Source organism: Gymnogyps californianus, chromosome 3 (assembly GCF_018139145.2).
Source record: "Gymnogyps californianus isolate 813 chromosome 3, ASM1813914v2, whole genome shotgun sequence".
NCBI classification, from domain to species: Eukaryota; Metazoa; Chordata; class Aves; order Accipitriformes; family Cathartidae; genus Gymnogyps; species Gymnogyps californianus.
The window spans coordinates 507,178-525,425 of NC_059473.1; the positions used below are offsets into that span (position 1 = coordinate 507,178).

The following is an 18,248-nucleotide window of genomic DNA, read 5'->3' on the forward strand; positions in this document are numbered from 1 at the left end:
ACAAGTGATTTTAGGTTCCTTAATTTTTTGGTACTGATATTGAATTAACACTGCAGAGCATGGCGCTCAGAATGTGCACACCGTACACACCCTGAAAGTCAGATTTCTATCGAGGTATCTCATTTGGACAACACTTAGTCCGTAAGATGTTCAGGGTCGAAGCGCCCTGGAAACCATAACTACTATATGGAACGAGGCTCTGTTTCTTAAAACAGACAGACCTTTATATTGGTTGTTACCTAGCACTGAAGGTAATTACTTTGAAATTATAAAAGTTGCTTCCCCGTTTTCATTAAGAATAAATTGTTGTTCAGTTACAAATTAGTGAAGATTAATATTTTTCACATCTGCACTGTCTGTGTGTCTCTCTCTCCCTCATTTACCTGCTAATTTTGTTTTCTTTTGGATAACCTATGTGATAATTTCTCCTTTTTTCCTGTTTATATTCAGTTCATCTTGCAGAGGAATTCAGTTGCATCTTAGACTTTTGAAAGTTTGGGGGCAGGGGGTCAGTTCAGTATGTTTTCAGAATTTTTCATTCTTGCATTTTGGAAAAGTTCATTTGGCAAGGGGTCACCAAGAGAAAATTTGAGATCTCTGCCTTTTACTTCTAGCTCTGACAACCGTTTTCCTAGCTTTCTATTTAGTTTTTAAACTTTTCAGACTAATACTTTGGAACACGGATGTTAAAATGCCAGTGGTGCCTTCATTGCATTTGTCTCTCACCGTAGCCACTACTGGTGAATAGCAAATGAAGCAAAAGTGGAAAAAAAGTTAATAAGGGAGTCTTGTATAGGAGAAAGAATCAGACTGCTAAAATATTTTCTTTGCAGGTGCAAAAGTCTCCTCCTCGCATCAGCCTGCAAAGAAAAAGCAGAGTAAAGCATATATTTCTGACTTGTTTTTAAATTATGTGGTTGTATGGCCCAATGCTGGGAGGGATTGTTTGGTTTTAGCAGAAAGTTGTCAATTTGTAACCGAGTATTTCATAATGACTAATCTCTTGCTATAGACTGCCGTAAACTCCCAGCGAGAGAACAGACTTGACCCACTAGGGGACTTGGGCTAACTCACCAGATGTCTAATTAATGCCTGCTGTCAGCTGCTGAAATGTCACTTACAGATATTCTTTCTTCACAGCCACTGTTTTAATGATGAAGATTATGCACAGATGTCGCTTTGTTCCTGGGTTAACGTTGTGGTTGGTAAAATGACTGGCATAAATCGTGCTGCCAAATATGTGGTTGTTTCCAAGGTGAAAAAAGTACCATATGACTACCTTGTTCTCTGTACGGGACAGAAATACCAGGTAAGATTGTGTGCAGAGTGAAAAACATAATGATATATTCAGTTTTTACAATGAATAGTGTTTCTGTGATTAGCAAAGCAGTAGAGCAGTCCTTAGCACATGTATAACCAGAAAGTTTGCAGCCCTTCAGCGTAGCAGGTTGTACTATTTCAGTGCAGCTGTAGAATTTGGAGGAGATGAGAGGTTTTACAAAATTTTCTACCAGCAGTGTCACTGCTCGGCATCAGATACTCAGCAGAGCTGCCAGTATTTTTGCCGCCATGACCATTAAACCTGCTGAAGAGTAGGCCCAATTGACATGTGGCCCCAGCCACAGGAGACTTAACTCCAGCTGGTCTAACACCATTTGACCTAGTTTTGGCAATGGAGAGAATTCCTTATCAAATTAATTACTCATCTCACATGATGACCGTGCCTAGGCACGTACATGGTGCTGTATGTTATTGTAGCACACAGTTCAGTTTCCAGTGAGATTGAAGCAGACCGTTAGTTACATATGAAATGTAGAATCAAGCTCGTATCCAGCCGTACAGGCTCAGCTTCGACTCAGACATCCCGGGCAGGGTTCATTCTTTCTTGTGTATCATCACGTGGCCTTCAAACTATGTAAACCAAATGGCCATCTTTTGTATAGTCCTGTTGCCTGCAGTGCTTTTGCCTTACTGATTGGTTTTAGATAGGAATCACGACTAAGGTATTTTGCCTTTAAAATGAGGAGATCAAACTGAGCATGTGTCTACAGGTTGTTACAGTGCTGTTCACCATAAGTCACAAACATGAACGTGAGGTATGTTCAGCCCCATAGTGAAATCTGGACTGGAAGTGTGCAACAGATTTGGTGGAGCAAGAAAGCCCCAGTTTTTCTGTAATGACTTTTCAGTATAGAGCCACACTTTAAACAACAATCCCTATTCACTGTTAAACAGGGATGAAACAAAAGTTGAAGTATGGTCTGAATGACTTTAAGTGCTCCTAGAAAAAGAAGTTTGGAGGTAACTCTGACTTGCAAAATAAGTTATGGGAAGTAACTACACTGGAGGAGAAAGAAAGATAAAAGAAAGCAAGGGAAAACTCGGGTTTTATCTGCCTTCAAGAAGAAAACCTGAGGTCATCTGTTCTTACTTTTAAGCTCTACAAAAATGAGGAAGGAATTATTTTTATCATCTGGTTTCTGTTTTATTACGCAGAGCTGTAGTCCATCCTTTTTATAAGTTGTCCCTTATTTGGTAAGCAGTCAAATTAATGCCTAGTAAAACATGATTCATTACGATTAAGAGGATTTACTTGTTGGGTACGTCAGATCTTTTGATGTCATGCCTGTTTTTATATGACCGAATAGTATTTCAGTTGATCCAATTGGCAGTGAGAACATTGTTCAGGACGTTAGTCACTGGTGCTGTAGAAGTCATACATGAGATTCCCTTTTTTGCTCTGTATAATTCAGATTGAATTTGTTACTGTAAAGTAGCATTATACCATTAACACTTTACTGAATTGTGGCATTTTAACCATCAAGCAGGTTTTTGTCCCTTTCTCTGGGACAAAATCTCTCTTATTTTAGAAAGTTGATTTTTACTGAAAAAAGATGGAGGCAGTCTTGCTGCACAAAGAATTTTCAAGTGTCATTTAAAGGTATATGTTAGTCAAATAATTGCAGAGATCCTTCAACCCTATATTTATGCATTTCTGCTGTTTGCTGTGAAGCCCCTTTCATTTGCGTTTTGCCTGTATTGTTACTCACTTGTTCTGGCACTGCTGTTTAAAATGGTCACCCATATCCCATTGAAAATACGGAATGCATACACATGCGTGTGTACCTGTGTGTGTACTCAGACTAGGATGAATCTGTTTTCTCTGTGGCCACTGGTGTGTTTGCTACTGCTGAATGTTAAGAAGGGTTAGGATGTACAAGGATTGCAGCCCTTAGGTAGTCAAATGGCTTGTGTCATTGTTTTTTAAAATCTTTCTTAATGGTTCTCCACGATATATGCCAGGTATTCATTCACTCATTTATTCATTTCTTCCAGGTCCTGTCTCCCACTGGAGCAGATATCAGTAAACTCCCAACTAATAGAGAAGTCATAAGTAAGTGGCCACAGAGATACACAGGGAAAGTCCCTTCCAATCATTTTACTCTCAATGATGACCAGGACTGCTTAAGGGCAGTGCACTGGCTGAAAGAAAACGTTGTCAACTCGGAAGGTAAGGGGTTTTCGTTAACACACGCACATTTACAAAAATGTTTTCTAGGCTTATTGTTTCCTTAATTCCATGGTATAATTGGTGCCTGATTAATTCTAACAAAGTCTTTCATCTGCTGTGCTTTGTTTTCCAGATTAATTTACAATTTGTTGTCATTTTTGATACCCAGCATATTTAGCTAGGAAAGAAAAGCTTGAGATAGATTAATTATCTATAATTATTATAGAAAACAAAATGCGTCCCAAATGCAAATCTGGCTGGAGTCATTAATTAGCCAATTAAATAATAATTTAATTAGTGGATGTGTTTTTCTGTGGTATAGAAAAATACCTAGATTTGAGGCGTAACACAAAGAAAACAGGTCTAAATTAGGAAGTGGGTTTTTTGAATATCTGTCATCTTCGTATTTGGTTACATCAGTTACGGATTTTCACATAGAACTGCAGGCTCCCAGTATTTTCTATTTAACCCTTAAAATCACACACTTGTGCAGATGTCCACCATACCTGTATTTCCTCAGCCTGTTCACGTGTGCGTTCTTCATATATTCCTTAGTTCATTCACTGAATGCGTATGCTATTGAAAATATCTGGAATCATCCAGGCTTCTGAGTAAAACTTTCAACTACAGCAAAAGAGACCAAACAGTAAATGAATTCATGTAATGTCAGTTCTGTGTGCCGGATCTGACAGAGTTTAGAGCAGTAAAGTTGTCTTTATGGAAAGTTCTTGTCGACTGAGTGCAACAACAGGAGTTTCCTAAAGATGTAGTTTACCCGGCTCATTCGTAGAGAACATAATGAAAATTGGTAGTTATTTGGTGTGGTCTATAAGGTTCATGTCCTGCTTGGCAGACCTTTAGGGAAGTTCTCAAGACACTGGAAGTTTCTTTATCATCCTCCAGGTCTTGCTGTGATCAGGACAGGAGACAATAAACATGATAATGTTTCTGCTCACATTTTCCTCAAGCAGCTTCCTGGCCTCAGGCATGTAAATAGAGCCTCTTGAGCAGTCCCGCTCTGCCTGTTTTCCATCTGATACCAGCCCCTGCCCGCACAGTTTTACCTGATGTCCAGCTGATATGTGCAGCTGTGTTTGCATAAACAGATGAGGTTGTTAGTTTTCCCTGTTTGCTACTGCTAGTCTTTCATGTAAATCTGTGCATGCCCAGTCCTGGAATGTGCTCCGGTACACCTGCGCAGAAACGCTGCCTGAGAGCTAGCCGCTGGCTGGGACGCAAGGCACCCGGGAGGATTGCTCTTGAGGCGAATGGCAGTCTTGCAGCACCTCATCTGCTTGGGAATGGATGCACCTTTATTAATACTAAATTAATAGTAATCATAATTTCATTATTGCTGCTGACTTTTGTTGCGGTGTAAAGCTGGATATCTTAATTAGGCACTATCCTGTCTTCAGTTATAAGCTAAATCCACAGCTCCAGATGAGGCTGGTCTCGAGGGACTTTTTGGAGACGTGGTTTGTGGGAGACATGATGCCTCCCCCTTTCTCCCCACCCTGCCTCTGGCTGCAGTCCCCTTTCGTTGCTCTTCCCACTTCATGTTCTCTGCCACTGCAGATGTAAGCTATAAAGAGTGCCCAGCTGGAGAAGTCTTCCTCCGCCTATCTCTGTTTCTGTTGTTCCTCACCCTGCTTCTTTTTCCAGCTATATTTCTTAGGAACGTTGTTCTTTCAGACTTGATCATAGCTGCATCCAAGATCCCTTCTCTTTCTGAAAATGAGTCCACTTTTCAGCCCCTAGCCTGTTCTGGAGACAGTCTAATAGGCGACAGGCTCACGGAGGTGCAGAGGCAAGGCTCCTGTGGAGTTCAGCAATTGATTTGGATGTCTGTCAGCTCTCTGCAGGCCATGCAACTGCTCTATTGGGATGAACAAAGTTTTATGTTTGTGTTTACTTTTCATCTCTGAAATTCTCCAGATCCTAGTTTTGCCTTCAATACATAGTAATATTACACCTCATACATTTCATCTCGTCAAAACTGTAAAGTAGTGTTTGTCAAATTCCTACTAACCTGCTTTAAACATGTTAGAATTCAAAATCTTACAAAATGCGCTTTGCTTGTGTTTAAAGAAAATGAAGTGGCTAGTAAAACTATATATGCGGGTGTTGTAGCTGCACAGAAATAGACATTTCATCCTCCCCCTTCAGATACAATAATAATTCTTCTCAGCTTATACTCAGTCTTTTCTCCACACAACTTTGTTCTATTTGTGCTCCATTTGCTGTGTTTATCAAAAGTAGTCTGGAGCCTGCTGTGCCGAGCCCCATTCTCCTGGCTCGGCCGCTGGATGATCCCCCCTGGAGTCCCACATAGCCAGCCTGGGGGCTTGGGCAGGGAGCAGCTCCCACCAGCGCCTAGTGCGGCGAGTGCACAAAGCTACCCGGCTCGGGGAGAAAAGCCCGGGATGAGGGAGGGCGAATGCGCCTTTGAGACCACCTGTAGTTCTGGAGGGTTTTTTAAAGAAAAGTGTTAATCACTGAGCTTCACAATGTGAGTCTTATTAGCCTAATTGGATGAAATCTTCGTTTGGTGACACTGGTTTTGAGAGCAGCTTTTAATTAAGAGTTAAGGTAGGGTTTTTAATTGCTTTTCTTCCCTCTGTGAGCACTGGGTACCACTTCATTCTGGATGAAATCACTGGATGCTTTTTTGCGGGTCGTAAGTAGAGCAGGATGAGCCCGGTAGCGCGTGCTGGTGGGAGGCGTCACGTGCACGCCGCGATGGAAGCAACGGTGCTCCCGGCAGTGACCGTGCCACCAAGGATGGGCAGCAGCGTGGTTGCTGCAGCCTTCCTCCACAGGCTCCTCCTCGCCTCAGGCGATGGGCGAAGCTGGCCAGCACTCAGCAGCAAGTGTTGCTCGAGGAGCCCGTGGGAGAAGCAGCGAGCCACGTCTGCTGCCGCCAGCTCCTCGGCCGACTGCAGCGTGGTGGGCTGCAGCGGGGTCCCCCGAGCTGGGGCCGGAAGCCTTTGCCCCCAGCCGGTTGTGCTGGCGGCTCCGGAAGGGCTTCCTGCTGCCCAGGGCCTGGGAGCAGGGTGAGCACCAGCCCTGATGACCACCGCTGCGGCTTCTCTGATGAAACCCAGCCGCCTAATGCATGTAACCTATTATAACTGTAATTGTGACTAATTGAAATTCATCTCCTATTAGCTCTGCACTTTCCATGAAAATAAAAAGTAGGATGGGAGTAAAGTAAGGAACAAAACTGCTTTAATGGCCCAAAATGGAGCAATTATTTTTTCCTCTTTACCTAAACATAGTTTACTGCCTTATTAAAAGTGTGTTTGTAGGAATACTATCGCATTAAAATTCCAGTGCATGAATCACCAACCAGAGCCACTGACGCTTTAGCTAATACTGGTTTTCTCCTTTAGCTTTTGCAAACTAAAAAGATTCAGGTCATGCTAGGGTCACTGAAATCTTGTGCTTCCACTTGTGGAAAATGAATGAGCCTGCTCTGCCACAGAACGCTGACATTCTAGTAATAAATGATAAAACTACTCTAACAGTCTTTATTTATGGCTGCTTTTTTCCATGGTAGATTATTATGTTTACTCACAGATAGATACATTTTCATGTAGTTAAATAATAAAAGCATCCTGAGGAACTGCTGTCTGTCCAGTGAACATAATTTCAGTCCATAATGAATATCTGTAGTTCCTAGACTACTAGCACTGTAATCTAAAAAGCCACTAATATAGTAATAAGCAGAAACCATAAATTCTTGATTTACAAGAGGTCAGTAAAGGAGCATTGCTTTCCTTGATCTAATGTAGTTGTATTTAATATTACCATATAAAACAGAATTTTAATTTTCTTTGAGAAATGCAGGGCTTGAATCTGATCTCGTATATACAAAAATGCCAACATATAATGCAATAACTGAACTTCCCTCCAAAGAGGCTGGTTCTGCCAAATGGTGAGGATCTCGGTTGCCCAGACTTGCTTGCCTTAGAGTCAGAATAAAACTTTGCTCAGCTATGCCTTTGGTAAGCACTTCTCATTCCGCTTTCCCAGCCACTGCATCCTTCTCAGCTGCTTATGTTTTTCGCCCCTTGCTAATTGAAAATGTGTAAATGTGAGGCTGTCAGCATACCACATACCATGTTCTTACCTGCGCTATTAGCACATTAGACTACTAAAAAAGAATATATCGAAGTTTGTATTTCAGCACTAGTGCTGCTTGTTTACTTCTTGCATTACACCCTGCTGCAGTAGTGAAAAAAATGGATCAGTCTTACATCTTCCTTCTTTTTTGGCGCTCTCGTGAGGACAGTACTGCCTACAGATAGGTGTCCTGGCAGGCACGAGCAATGGAAAGGGCTGTTCTGGCTTGGAAAATCAGCTTAGCAATGTGCACATTGGATGGAATTCCCATTATCACACATTATACGTATTCTGTATTGTATTTATGAAAGTAGTAAGATCTCTTTCTTCTTATGATTTCAGATGAATACATTTGCAGGTAAAATTGTTCTGTCCCTCTGGTCCTTGATGTGAACAGTAAAAATATGCTTTCCATCATTTCTGAGCATGTACAATCACGGGGCAGTTCTTTTCTCTGGCAGTTATGAAGAGATACGTTTATTTGGCAGCTACATAGTAGCCAAACTGATATGGACAAATAAAATAACCTTTTTTTTTATAAAGTAAGTCAAAGGGGAATAATAGAACATCTGTTAACAATTTTTATCATTAATATTCTTGGGAGCTAGGGCTTTGTGAATGCTCAGTTTAGCATTGCTCTGTGTCTCATGCAGTGAAACATGGTCCCAGTGAAATTAGTTTAGCCTATGAAATAATAAATTTAGGTTGTAGGGGATGCTGTCACTTGTAGTGAGACATAAATGCCAATGCTGAGATAAACGTGCAGGTTAGTTGCATGAGGCACTCCCTTACCTGCTCATCACTGCTTACTGCAGTGCTATGTCGGAAAACAAATGCTGCCAAAAGTCAAGATCAAGCCAGTTATGTAGGAAAGTCAGCTGTTTGTCCAAATTCTGATTGCAGTTACTGCTATGTAGTCTGTGGGGAGCCAGTGCCAGCTGCTGTTTATGTCAATTAAAGGCCATTCCTGAAACACCTCATATGTTTCAACACTGATTTTTCTTTAGTACATTCCACCCTACGCTTTTCCTTCAATGCCAGACTCCAAGTTATTTTCATAGAGCTTGTAGAGAAACTTCTGCCATATCATCAGTCTTCTCATATGAGGCCCTATATCCTCTGTGTTATCCCTCAGCTTCAATCTGAGACTGGACAAGCCCAGGATGGCCTGGGATTTGTGCACTGGCTTTCTTCTGGTTCACGCACATTACCTGGAAAAGCGACACTTGGGGGGTGCTAGCTTTTCTGCAATTCCGTTCTCCAGGCTCCATGCTGGAGTGTATGATGTCCTCTATTGCAAGGATGTTTACATGTTAGCTGGTGTAGGTATGGCTCAGTTATTTCCTCTTTCTGCCAGGGATTTCCCAGAAAGCGATACATGCACCTGCTGACCAGCAGCGCTGCCCGTGTATGGGATATTAAATGCACTGGGAACGTGCATTTGATACTTCCTTGTGCTGACAGATCACATTCTTGGCATACTGAAACACCCATCAGACTTAACGTGCAGGAGCTGATGTCTTACTGAAGGTCTGTCAAAATCCACAGGCTGGGTGTTCCTTCATCTGCCTTGGCCTTGCAGCTTGAGCTAGCTGCTGGGGCGGTTGAACACAGCACAGACGCAGAGCTAGTGGTCGTGTGCACACTTACTGCTGTATGCGTGGAGGAGCCTGCAAGCCTGGCCTCTGCTCCTTTGCTCGGCAGGGCTTGGTTGTGGCCATTGTAGCAAAGGGTCCCTAGCCACCGGGAAAGGAATTCCCAGTCTGTCCTACGAGAGCTGTGCCATTTTGCTTGCATTACTTGAAGGCTCAGTGGATCACGGAGCAGAAAAATGGTTCCTATTCCAAGCAGGGGGACAGAGGGAACAGGGAGGAGAGGAGCACGTTTCAGTCCTGCTCAGAGGAATGTTTATGTGTTTTATATTAAACCATCCTTAGATAAAACACACAGATGCTCTGATGCATCCCAGCTCTGCCTCCCTTGTTGTCAGGAGGGCATTAGCCATTAGGCTGGAGAGTCACATTATGCTCACACAGAAGCTGCTTCCCTCCCATCCTCACATATGCACTCTCAGCTTTAAGTATGCAGTTTGAAGTGGCAGCGGTTCAGTAAGAGAAACTTGCAAGATCATACTATATAGCCTGCAGCTTTGTAGTTAAGGGCACTCCAATGGAAGGTGGGAGATGTGGGTTTGAATCAGAGCTCCTTTTGCCCAGTGGGTGGAAAGATGAAGCTGGTTTAAATAGTGGTTTCTGCTCTAGTGACAATGCGCTGCAAAAGGAGCAGCAATATCCGAACATTGTTTTCATACCAGCTGATCAGAAATGTCTGTCTCAAGCTTGCTGATTTCTAGGCAGCGTGCGAAGATGGAGGCTGGCTGGTTCGGAGCACGTACTTGAGGCATTTAGGGTTTGGGTGTTCTCCGATGTGCGCTGGAGGGAGGCAGCTGTCTTGAAAGAGCAGTGCAGAGCTGCCAGCCACTCCCTGCCAGTGCCCCTCAGCAGGGCAGTTCGGTGAGACAGCCCGGCAGATAGGAAGCAGCAGGCACAGGGGTACATCTGCAGGGGCGTCTCCATTGTCTGGAGATGAGGTTTTTGTGGAAGGAAGCGGCAGCACTGGTGACCTCCTGTATTGCACAGTGGCTTGTTTTCTAGAACTTGGTCTTTCCATAGTTTGTGGAGTTTTTTTCTGCATGATGTATTTAATTTGCTTCTGTTCCCGACCCCCCCCCCCCCCAGTAAGTCCTTTGAATGAGCAAAATTGAGGAGGGAGGGGAGAACAAAATAAAAAGGGGTGGGTTTTTTTCGCCATAGAGGATTTTCAATCAAAATAATTTCAAATTATGGGGTCAGAATGAATGTCATACTTCTGTGTTAAGTACTTGCCTACTTTGTGGGATGTTTTGTACAGATTCTTCACTAAATTATCTTAGCTACTGTTGCTAGGTAACATTGTTTGCTTCATAGCATCAGAGAAATAAGAGGGTCAAAGAGAGCAATTTCGTGTTATTATCATCTGAGTTATACTAATAAGGTTTTCATTGTACATCTTAGAAATTTTTCCCCTTTTTTTCCCTTAGGGAACGTCATTGTCTATGGGAATACAATTGACATTTACACCACGGTAGAAACCCTCTTATCTCTTGGAATTAATGGTTCTCGCATACATCTCGTACAGCCTCCACTCAGCTCAAACGTTACTTGCCTTAACAACAACGAAATCGAAAGTGCTGTTCAGGAGGCACTGTCAAAGGCTGGCGTGTCTGTTTATTATGACAGTATCCTGGCACAGTGGAACGAAGGCGACGACCCAGACCTTATCACATGTGCTGCTTTCACTACTAATACAAAACCGTTTAAATTGCAGTGTTCAGTAAGTATATGCTTTCATTGTATTTCCTTCAGTCTGTTTTTTAAGACAAAGACCATCAAACTTAGATAGTCCCTCGTTGGTTTGTCTGTTTTCTCATTGTCTCTAGAAGATTGAACATTCACTTGTTAGTCTAAAGGGTTTGGGGTTTTTTGTGTTTTTTTTTTTTTTTTTTTTTTTTTTTTTAATCCAAATAAAACCATTGTTAATGCCCTGACTGATTTGGATTAAAATGTATTTAAGTCACCTGACTCACAAATAGTTGTTCACTGCTGAGTGACAAATACTCTTAATTCATTTTCTAAATAATTCCAGAAATCCTTTTATTATTTAAATGTGTACAGTGACTCTTGTCTATAGTTATGTGCATTTGATTAAGTCATAACAGAAGCCAAAAATGTTAGGATAGAGAGGCCCACTATGTAACTTAATTAAAATATATTTTAAACAGATTTTTCTCCCTCTACATTAATGACTGCATTTTTGTTCATCTACAGTATCAGTATCTTATCTAAGTAAATTATACGCACACTCACAGGTATGGCCCTGCTGTGAGATTTGGGAAAGGTTTTAGCCTTTCCTAATGGGCAGAATAATTCTGGGTTTTTTTATTGGGCTAATCCACGTGAGTGAGCACTTCTGATAGAGTCACTTCAAAACGTGCATCCGTAGGAAGCCGTATGGCTCCCTCAACGCACCCTGCTGTGCGCACGCTTCTTTGTGCACCAAGTCTGTTGTAATTCTGGAAGGGAAGAGCCGTGTGCCTCCCCCAGAGAGCTCCCCAGGAGTCAGTGGTCCTTGCTGGCTCCCCTGCACTGGAAAGCTCCAAGTCATTGGGTTTTCCCAGCCCTTTTCTTTTTAACATTTGGATGGTTAAGCCCTTTCTGATGGAGGTGAAGACCTTGCATAGTACTTCTATCTGCTAGCAGTCTCCTGACTTTGGTCCCCATATCAGTAGTGATGTTCCTCTCGCTCTCTCCTCTTATGCAGCTCTTCAATTTCTCCCCTCTTTCCCTGAAATCCTTCTATTTTTATCCTTCTTCCACAGAGATCTCAATGTGGTTCTTGTTCTTGCAACTTAATATGCATTCACCACCTTCCCATCAGCCCCCCCTGTTTTCCCTACCACCTTGCCTGTGTGACCTATGCTGTTCCTTCAAGACCCCAATTTCCTCGTGGTTTGTTTCTCTTGCCCTTTTGTGCCCCGTGCCCGTCCTTCCTCCAGCCATGGTTCTTCCCTCTCGAGGTCTCTCTTATCCAGTCTCTGAGGTGAGAGATGTGCAATTACTTGTGATGTCGGGGGCTTTATATTCTCCAAAACCAATTCAGCTGTCTTGCAAGGCTCCTGTATCTGCTTTTAGCTGCCTGGGAGGATGGGCTCAGAGGAGGACAGGGCTCCGGAGAGCAGCCTCCGCCAAGAAGGCAGCTGCATTTGCAAGGGAGCAGGCTGTGCAGGAATCGGCACTGCAGCAGCTCTGGGCCTTTTGGGATTTGAGCCAATATCAACTGTTGATTGGCAGTTCTTGGGGGCTTAATTTGTTGAGTCCTGCAGGATAAAAACAACGGGAGAAAATCTCCTCTTTCCCTGAAGCGGCAGCCTGCCTCCCTCCCCTCCCGGGCTGACAGATGGCTCCCAGCCTGGAGGTTGCAGCCGTCCCCTCCCCTCCCCTCCGGTGACACCGTCCTGCCTGTCAGCCGGCAGGACGTGGGCCTGTGTGGTCCCCTCACCCTCGCGGGCAGAGCTTCCCTGGTTTTGGATCTACTAGATGGTTAGAATTCCCTTCACTGTGCCCAGTTCATTACTTGTTTTATATATGAACAAGCCCAGAGGCTCTGGCTCCTCTGCTGCCACATCTCTGCTGTACCAGTGTTGCTAAAACTTCCAGCTCCCTTTGCTTCCCTCTCCTGTGCCTTTTCTTCCGGCTGGCTCATCTAGCTGGTCCTGAGCATCTGATGCTTGCCCTTAGTCCACAGGAAAGCTCTTTGGTGGTATAATTGGGTAATACTTTTACCCAGGTCACAACCATGTCCTCCCTGAGGCTGACACTAAGGGAAGGACGTATTACTGATGCTGGTTTGCTGTGATACAGTTAGGTCTCGGCTGTTCAAGATGAAGGCAGCAAGATAATGCATGCTCGTCTGATCACTTTTCACCCTTTCCTCAGCCTGTACAGTAATATTTCTTGATGGTGGGCAGCGACATTCAACTTGTCATCTAATCATTTTAAAAGCTGAGGGCACTGATGAAGGGGAAAGCTCTTTATAAAGGCTCTGGAGCTTCACAAACTGTATTGTAGCAATGAGATGGGCGGTCTTCATCTGTACACTTTGCAGACCATGATCTTGTTTAAAACATCTCTCAACCTTGTCATTCTTATTACTTTTAACCCTCAATGTCCAGAGTGCACTCTTGTTTTACACTATTTTTGGGACCTTTGTTCTGGCAGCTTTCAGTTTATCCTTTGTAAGAAGCAACTACGACGACACCGCTCGTAGTTGTAGCTTCTCCTGCTGTCTGCGGCGCTCTGATGGAGGTGAGGGCCTGGGGCAGGGACTGTTCTGTGCGTGTGCCCCTCGGTTCCAAGCTGGAGTGACCCAGCCTCGCTTACCTGCTCCTCATTCCTTGTGTTTCAGAACTGAGACACCTCCAGGTGATGCGGGTTTTACCTTCCCCAGCGCCTCTCCCAGCTTCATCTGAATAGGCACTTTTGTCCTTAGTGAGCACATTTTTGGTTCCAGATTTCAGACAGGCTTTTGCCTCTTTAAAGTTACTTTTAGGCAATGTAGAAAACCAGATAAAACACGTATCAAGACAAATGTCAGACGTGCATGATTCTAAATTGATTCGAAAGCTCCTCTCTGCTAATCAATGCGCAGAGTCTGTGCAGAGCGTGCAGACAAAAGGCGAGGGCTGTGGCGGGACCCTGCCGTCCTCGCTCTCGCGCTGCGCTGGATTTCAAAGGGGCTCTTCAGGCATCCCGCACATTTTTCATGACGTGCTGTGTGCACATCTGTTCCACACCGACGCCCAACGCGTAGGACGAATTGGTGGCCGCTTCCAGCACCGCGTGCTTTGTAGTGCTTGTCGCGGTGGTGCTGCCTCAGCCTCTGTTTTGGGGAGATGAGGTCTGATCTGCTTCCTCATGTCCCAGGAGAGAGGGAGTGTGCAGGTGCCACGAGAAGACAAAAGAAGGGAATTATCACTAGCTTTTTTCTTTGAGACTTAGAGGAGGAATTTAAGGATTTAGGGTTATTTTCTTTCAATGCCCTTGAAATCTTCCTGTAGGGAAGACGAGCTCGTGGCTTCAGTAGATGCTGGTCCCAGGATAAATCCCTACCTCAGGGCCAGTTCTGTAAGGAGCAGTAAGACAGCACAGGCAGTGTTTTCAAAGATTGGAAGTCACATCTTTTTTCAGTCCCACAAACCAAAACATAGCGAATAGGTATCTGCTGTGGTGGTTACCAGATTCAGTAACTGCTTGCCAAATGTACCAAGTACTTTACTTACAGCCTCCTCTGGGCTGACCTGGATGATCTACGTGGATCTGATGTCCGTATAGACCTGTGCCCTGTCTCGGAGAGTGGCTAGCCCCAGCCACTGCAGGGGCAGTAGTCCCAACACCAAGGAGGTACAGATTAGTCTGCCTCCTAGAGCAAGTATTATGCAGATCTGGAATAGTTAGAGATGTGTTTCAGTCCTGACAAAGTTTGGATATGCTTTCCAAAATCTATGTCACTATCAAGTCTAATAAATCTGAATGCTTTCCTTTTCCTGTAAATACTTAGTATTTTTGTAATACAGTCCTTTTGTACTTCTCACAAACTTCTTGGCCTCCATAGCTTCCACTGGCTTAAATTCTGCTGCTGTAGTTTGAAGGAGGATGACACTTCCTCTGAACAATTTTAATTTCCTATTTCTGTTTCATTGAATATCCCTGTGCTGGTGGCCATAGTAACATAGTTTGTTGGTAAAGAGTTAGGCACAACAGTTGGAAAAAGATTTGTAATATACAATTATCCTGCTAAAATGCAAAGTACATTGTACTTTTCTATTACTTAGTTTTTCAGTTTGGCTTGAGCATTTGAAAGAAGAAAACCAACTTCATAAAAGGTTCAAGTCTATTTCATGTGCTCATACTAACACAGAAAATACACGCATCCACTCAGGCTATTTGACATAGTTTAATATTAGAGTTTTTAAAATAAAACTCATCTAATAACCAGAAGTAGATGAGTCTAGTTCGGTAATTCTCCTCTCTACTGTCTTTGTTTTAATTTTAGTAGCTGTAAATACTGGATCAGAAGGATTTATCTGTGTATGTAAAATCATCCTTTATTTCATGTTCTTGTTTTTTAAAATAAATAACATTCAGAACGAAGCGTAGGCTTTGGTTTATGAAATTAGCCAGTAACTAATATATAATAACCTACCCTTACTTACATCTCTTTTAGGCATTTTTTAGCTTTGCCTACAGGACGGTGGATTATGAAACCTTTAAGGCAATTAATGATGCTTGCCTTGTTTTTGATGGAAGACTTGTGATCGATACCAAATTCCGTACTAATGATGTCAGTATCAGGGCTGCAGGTCCTTTAACAAAGTACTCCAGGAGATATTATGTAGATGAATGGACACACAGCAACTTCAATTCAAAAGAGATTGGCTTTGAGCTTGCTGCATCTATGCTGAATCTCTTTGATCCAACCCCTAAGCCCTTTTCTAAGCCACCAGAAGGCACAGATAGACTCATCCCCACGTACAAAGGGTGTAAAATTAAAGGTATGTCAAAATGGATTTCTGTCATACTTCCATACCCTCTTTGGTATTTCTCCTGTTATATAAGGGCAGGTCCATCTCACCTAAGATGCCATCTAATGCAGTAAAGTCCTCAAAGCTGCTTATATAGTCAGTGGAGAGAGGCGAGTCGCAATAAAAGCGTACGCTGTAGATTTTTGCTAATAATGGACCGACTGGTGCTTTCATTTATATCGCAGTAAATATGGGGTGTTTCCAGTGAAACTCAGTGTCTTTATTCCAAGTTCAAGATCAGTAAAACTATAACCAGAACTTTTCAATGTGTAGCTACTGCACCAATATGTAGAAGAGTACCAATAAAGTTTATAACATGAAGTCCAGTAAAACAAAATAAGTTCCTTGTTTTTAGAGCCATTTAGTAAACAAACAAACAAAGATTATGGGAGAAGGAGGGCAAACAAATACTTTATTTTCTTCTTTGTTTATGATTTAACAAATCTCATGTTTTCATTTGTGGCAGGAGGTGTCCTTCCTGGAGGTTATAATTACTTGCATATTTCCAAACCAGAAATGCCCATCCGCTTGGACTTAGAGCTTGCGCTGTGTGATCATGTAAGTTACATTATTTAAGTTTTTCTTTGTTTCATCCTCCATTTGGAAAGATGCTCTTATTTAAGATAGCACAGGTACATGCATAAGTACCATGCATCTTAAAAAAATATTTGGAGTAAGCATGGGTTTAAGGATGTATTTAGAGACCTTCCGGAGCTGGGACTTAGCAGTAAACTCTGGAATGGAACAAACCCCATACAAACAAATCTCTGTGATTATGTGAAAATATTTAATTTATTTTAATGTAAATTCACTGTCATATTGTAAATGCGGAATACATAGAGATGAGATTATCTGATTAACTTCTTTGCTGCAGTTCGTAATTCCTTTGCCATGAAATCAAGCGGAACTGAAGGGGTTTTTGGTTCTTGAAGGCAGGAAATACTTGTCAAGCCCTGATGCCCTGAACTCTTCATTACTATTTGTAGCACTTTGGGTTCAAAGAGCTCCCTAATGGGGCACTACAGCTCAACTCCTTGACCCTTTTTTCCCAGAGTTGGTGGCTCAGCACTGTACCCGGTTCCTGAGCCATTTGTCTCGGCACAGGTTGAGAGGTTATCATGTTGGCTTTTCCTCAGTACTCTCTTTTTCAGAATGGCTTTCTTTTTGCTTGATTCTGTAGAGAGAGACAAGTCATTTTCTCAGTCATATGGAATATGTTGCTTTTGAAGTTCCTAGCACATATTTAAGACACCGCACATCAAGGTAGTGGTGGTATTTGCCATCAGATTTGTTTAAGAACAAATCTGGTCAGCTAAGCCTGGGTACATCATCTAAATCAGGTACAGCTGGTGAACAAGTATGAATTACATAACTGAACCTCTCAGATGTTCGTTTCCATACTTTCTGATACTTGGCTTTCTCAAAAGATGCACAATTTCTGTAAAGAGGGCATAGGATAGTATTAGCTGGATTTCACTAAAATATGCTTTCAGCCTTAGCGCTTAACCTCTTTCCTCCCTGCAATAAGGTGCTATAAATGCATACAGATGACAAAACTTTGCAGTCTGTCAGTGAAATTCAGTTGATTTCTAGACTAGTAGGAAAAGAATATATTCTGGAAGGGATGCTCCATACTTTGCTGCTAGAAAATAGCTTGTGCTGCAACCATGAGAGTCGTCTTTGAACAGGAAAGAGGGAAGCACTTTACACAGTTGGGCTACATAGGAGATCGTCCCACGATACAAACATGGAGATGTTTCTCTTACTGGAGAACCTGACTTGTGAAACAAGAAACTGGATTCATGTGTATTAAAGCCAGAGAGGACTATCCACCTAGGCAAGTTCCTCTTTCGTACAGATTATACGTTTTTCCTCAGGGATTTCTGCATCAAGCCCATTCTTGTAGTTGATGTAAAGAGTGCCTTTTAAAAGACTACTTCAGTGCTGATTTTAAAACTCGGACAGCGATGGTCCGTAGAAAGAAATTTTTTTAAAAAGGAATCTATGCTTTGGGGGGAGGAATCAAAGCATGGCTCACCTTGTTTTCCAGCTTTGCAGATCCAGGATGAGCTGTCCAAAGCAGCATGTACTGGGAAGCAGAAAGGACTATTGGAGAGAGAAAAATTGGTTTTGTCACTCCAAATTGCTAGAACATGATTAGAATTCTTTTGCTGCAGCTTTGATTACCTGCTGTCTGAAAGGGAACATCTTTAAAGCCACTCCAGAAACTTCATGTAAATCCTAAAAGAATTTCCTAAGAAAGAAGTAAGAGAAGCTAGTGAAATGTATTAGCTGAGAGATGTGGAAGTAACAAAGGTTACTGTAGCCTAGCAACAGGTTTTAGAAATACCTAAAACTGGAACATGAATACAGCTTTAAAAAACAGCTTCAGGCTATTTGATCATCCCACTGCAATGTGAGGTTTGAAACAAA

At 42.6% G+C, this 18,248-nt stretch overlaps 1 protein-coding gene across 2 annotated transcripts in view; it reads left to right on the plus strand.

Annotated features, from left to right (window-relative positions):
• The window catches only part of CFAP61 (cilia and flagella associated protein 61), a 134,034-nt gene that overhangs the window by 85,970 nt on the left and 29,816 nt on the right, over positions 1 to 18,248 (plus strand). For both annotated transcript variants that reach the window (XM_050893300.1, XM_050893299.1), the window contains exons 19-23: positions 1,141 to 1,309; positions 3,337 to 3,511; positions 10,716 to 11,008; positions 15,458 to 15,785; positions 16,282 to 16,373. In XM_050893300.1, the coding sequence (XP_050749257.1) occupies positions 1,141 to 1,309; positions 3,337 to 3,511; positions 10,716 to 11,008; positions 15,458 to 15,785; positions 16,282 to 16,373 (1,057 nt within the window). The remainder of the gene's footprint in view (positions 1 to 1,140; positions 1,310 to 3,336; positions 3,512 to 10,715; positions 11,009 to 15,457; positions 15,786 to 16,281; positions 16,374 to 18,248) is intronic.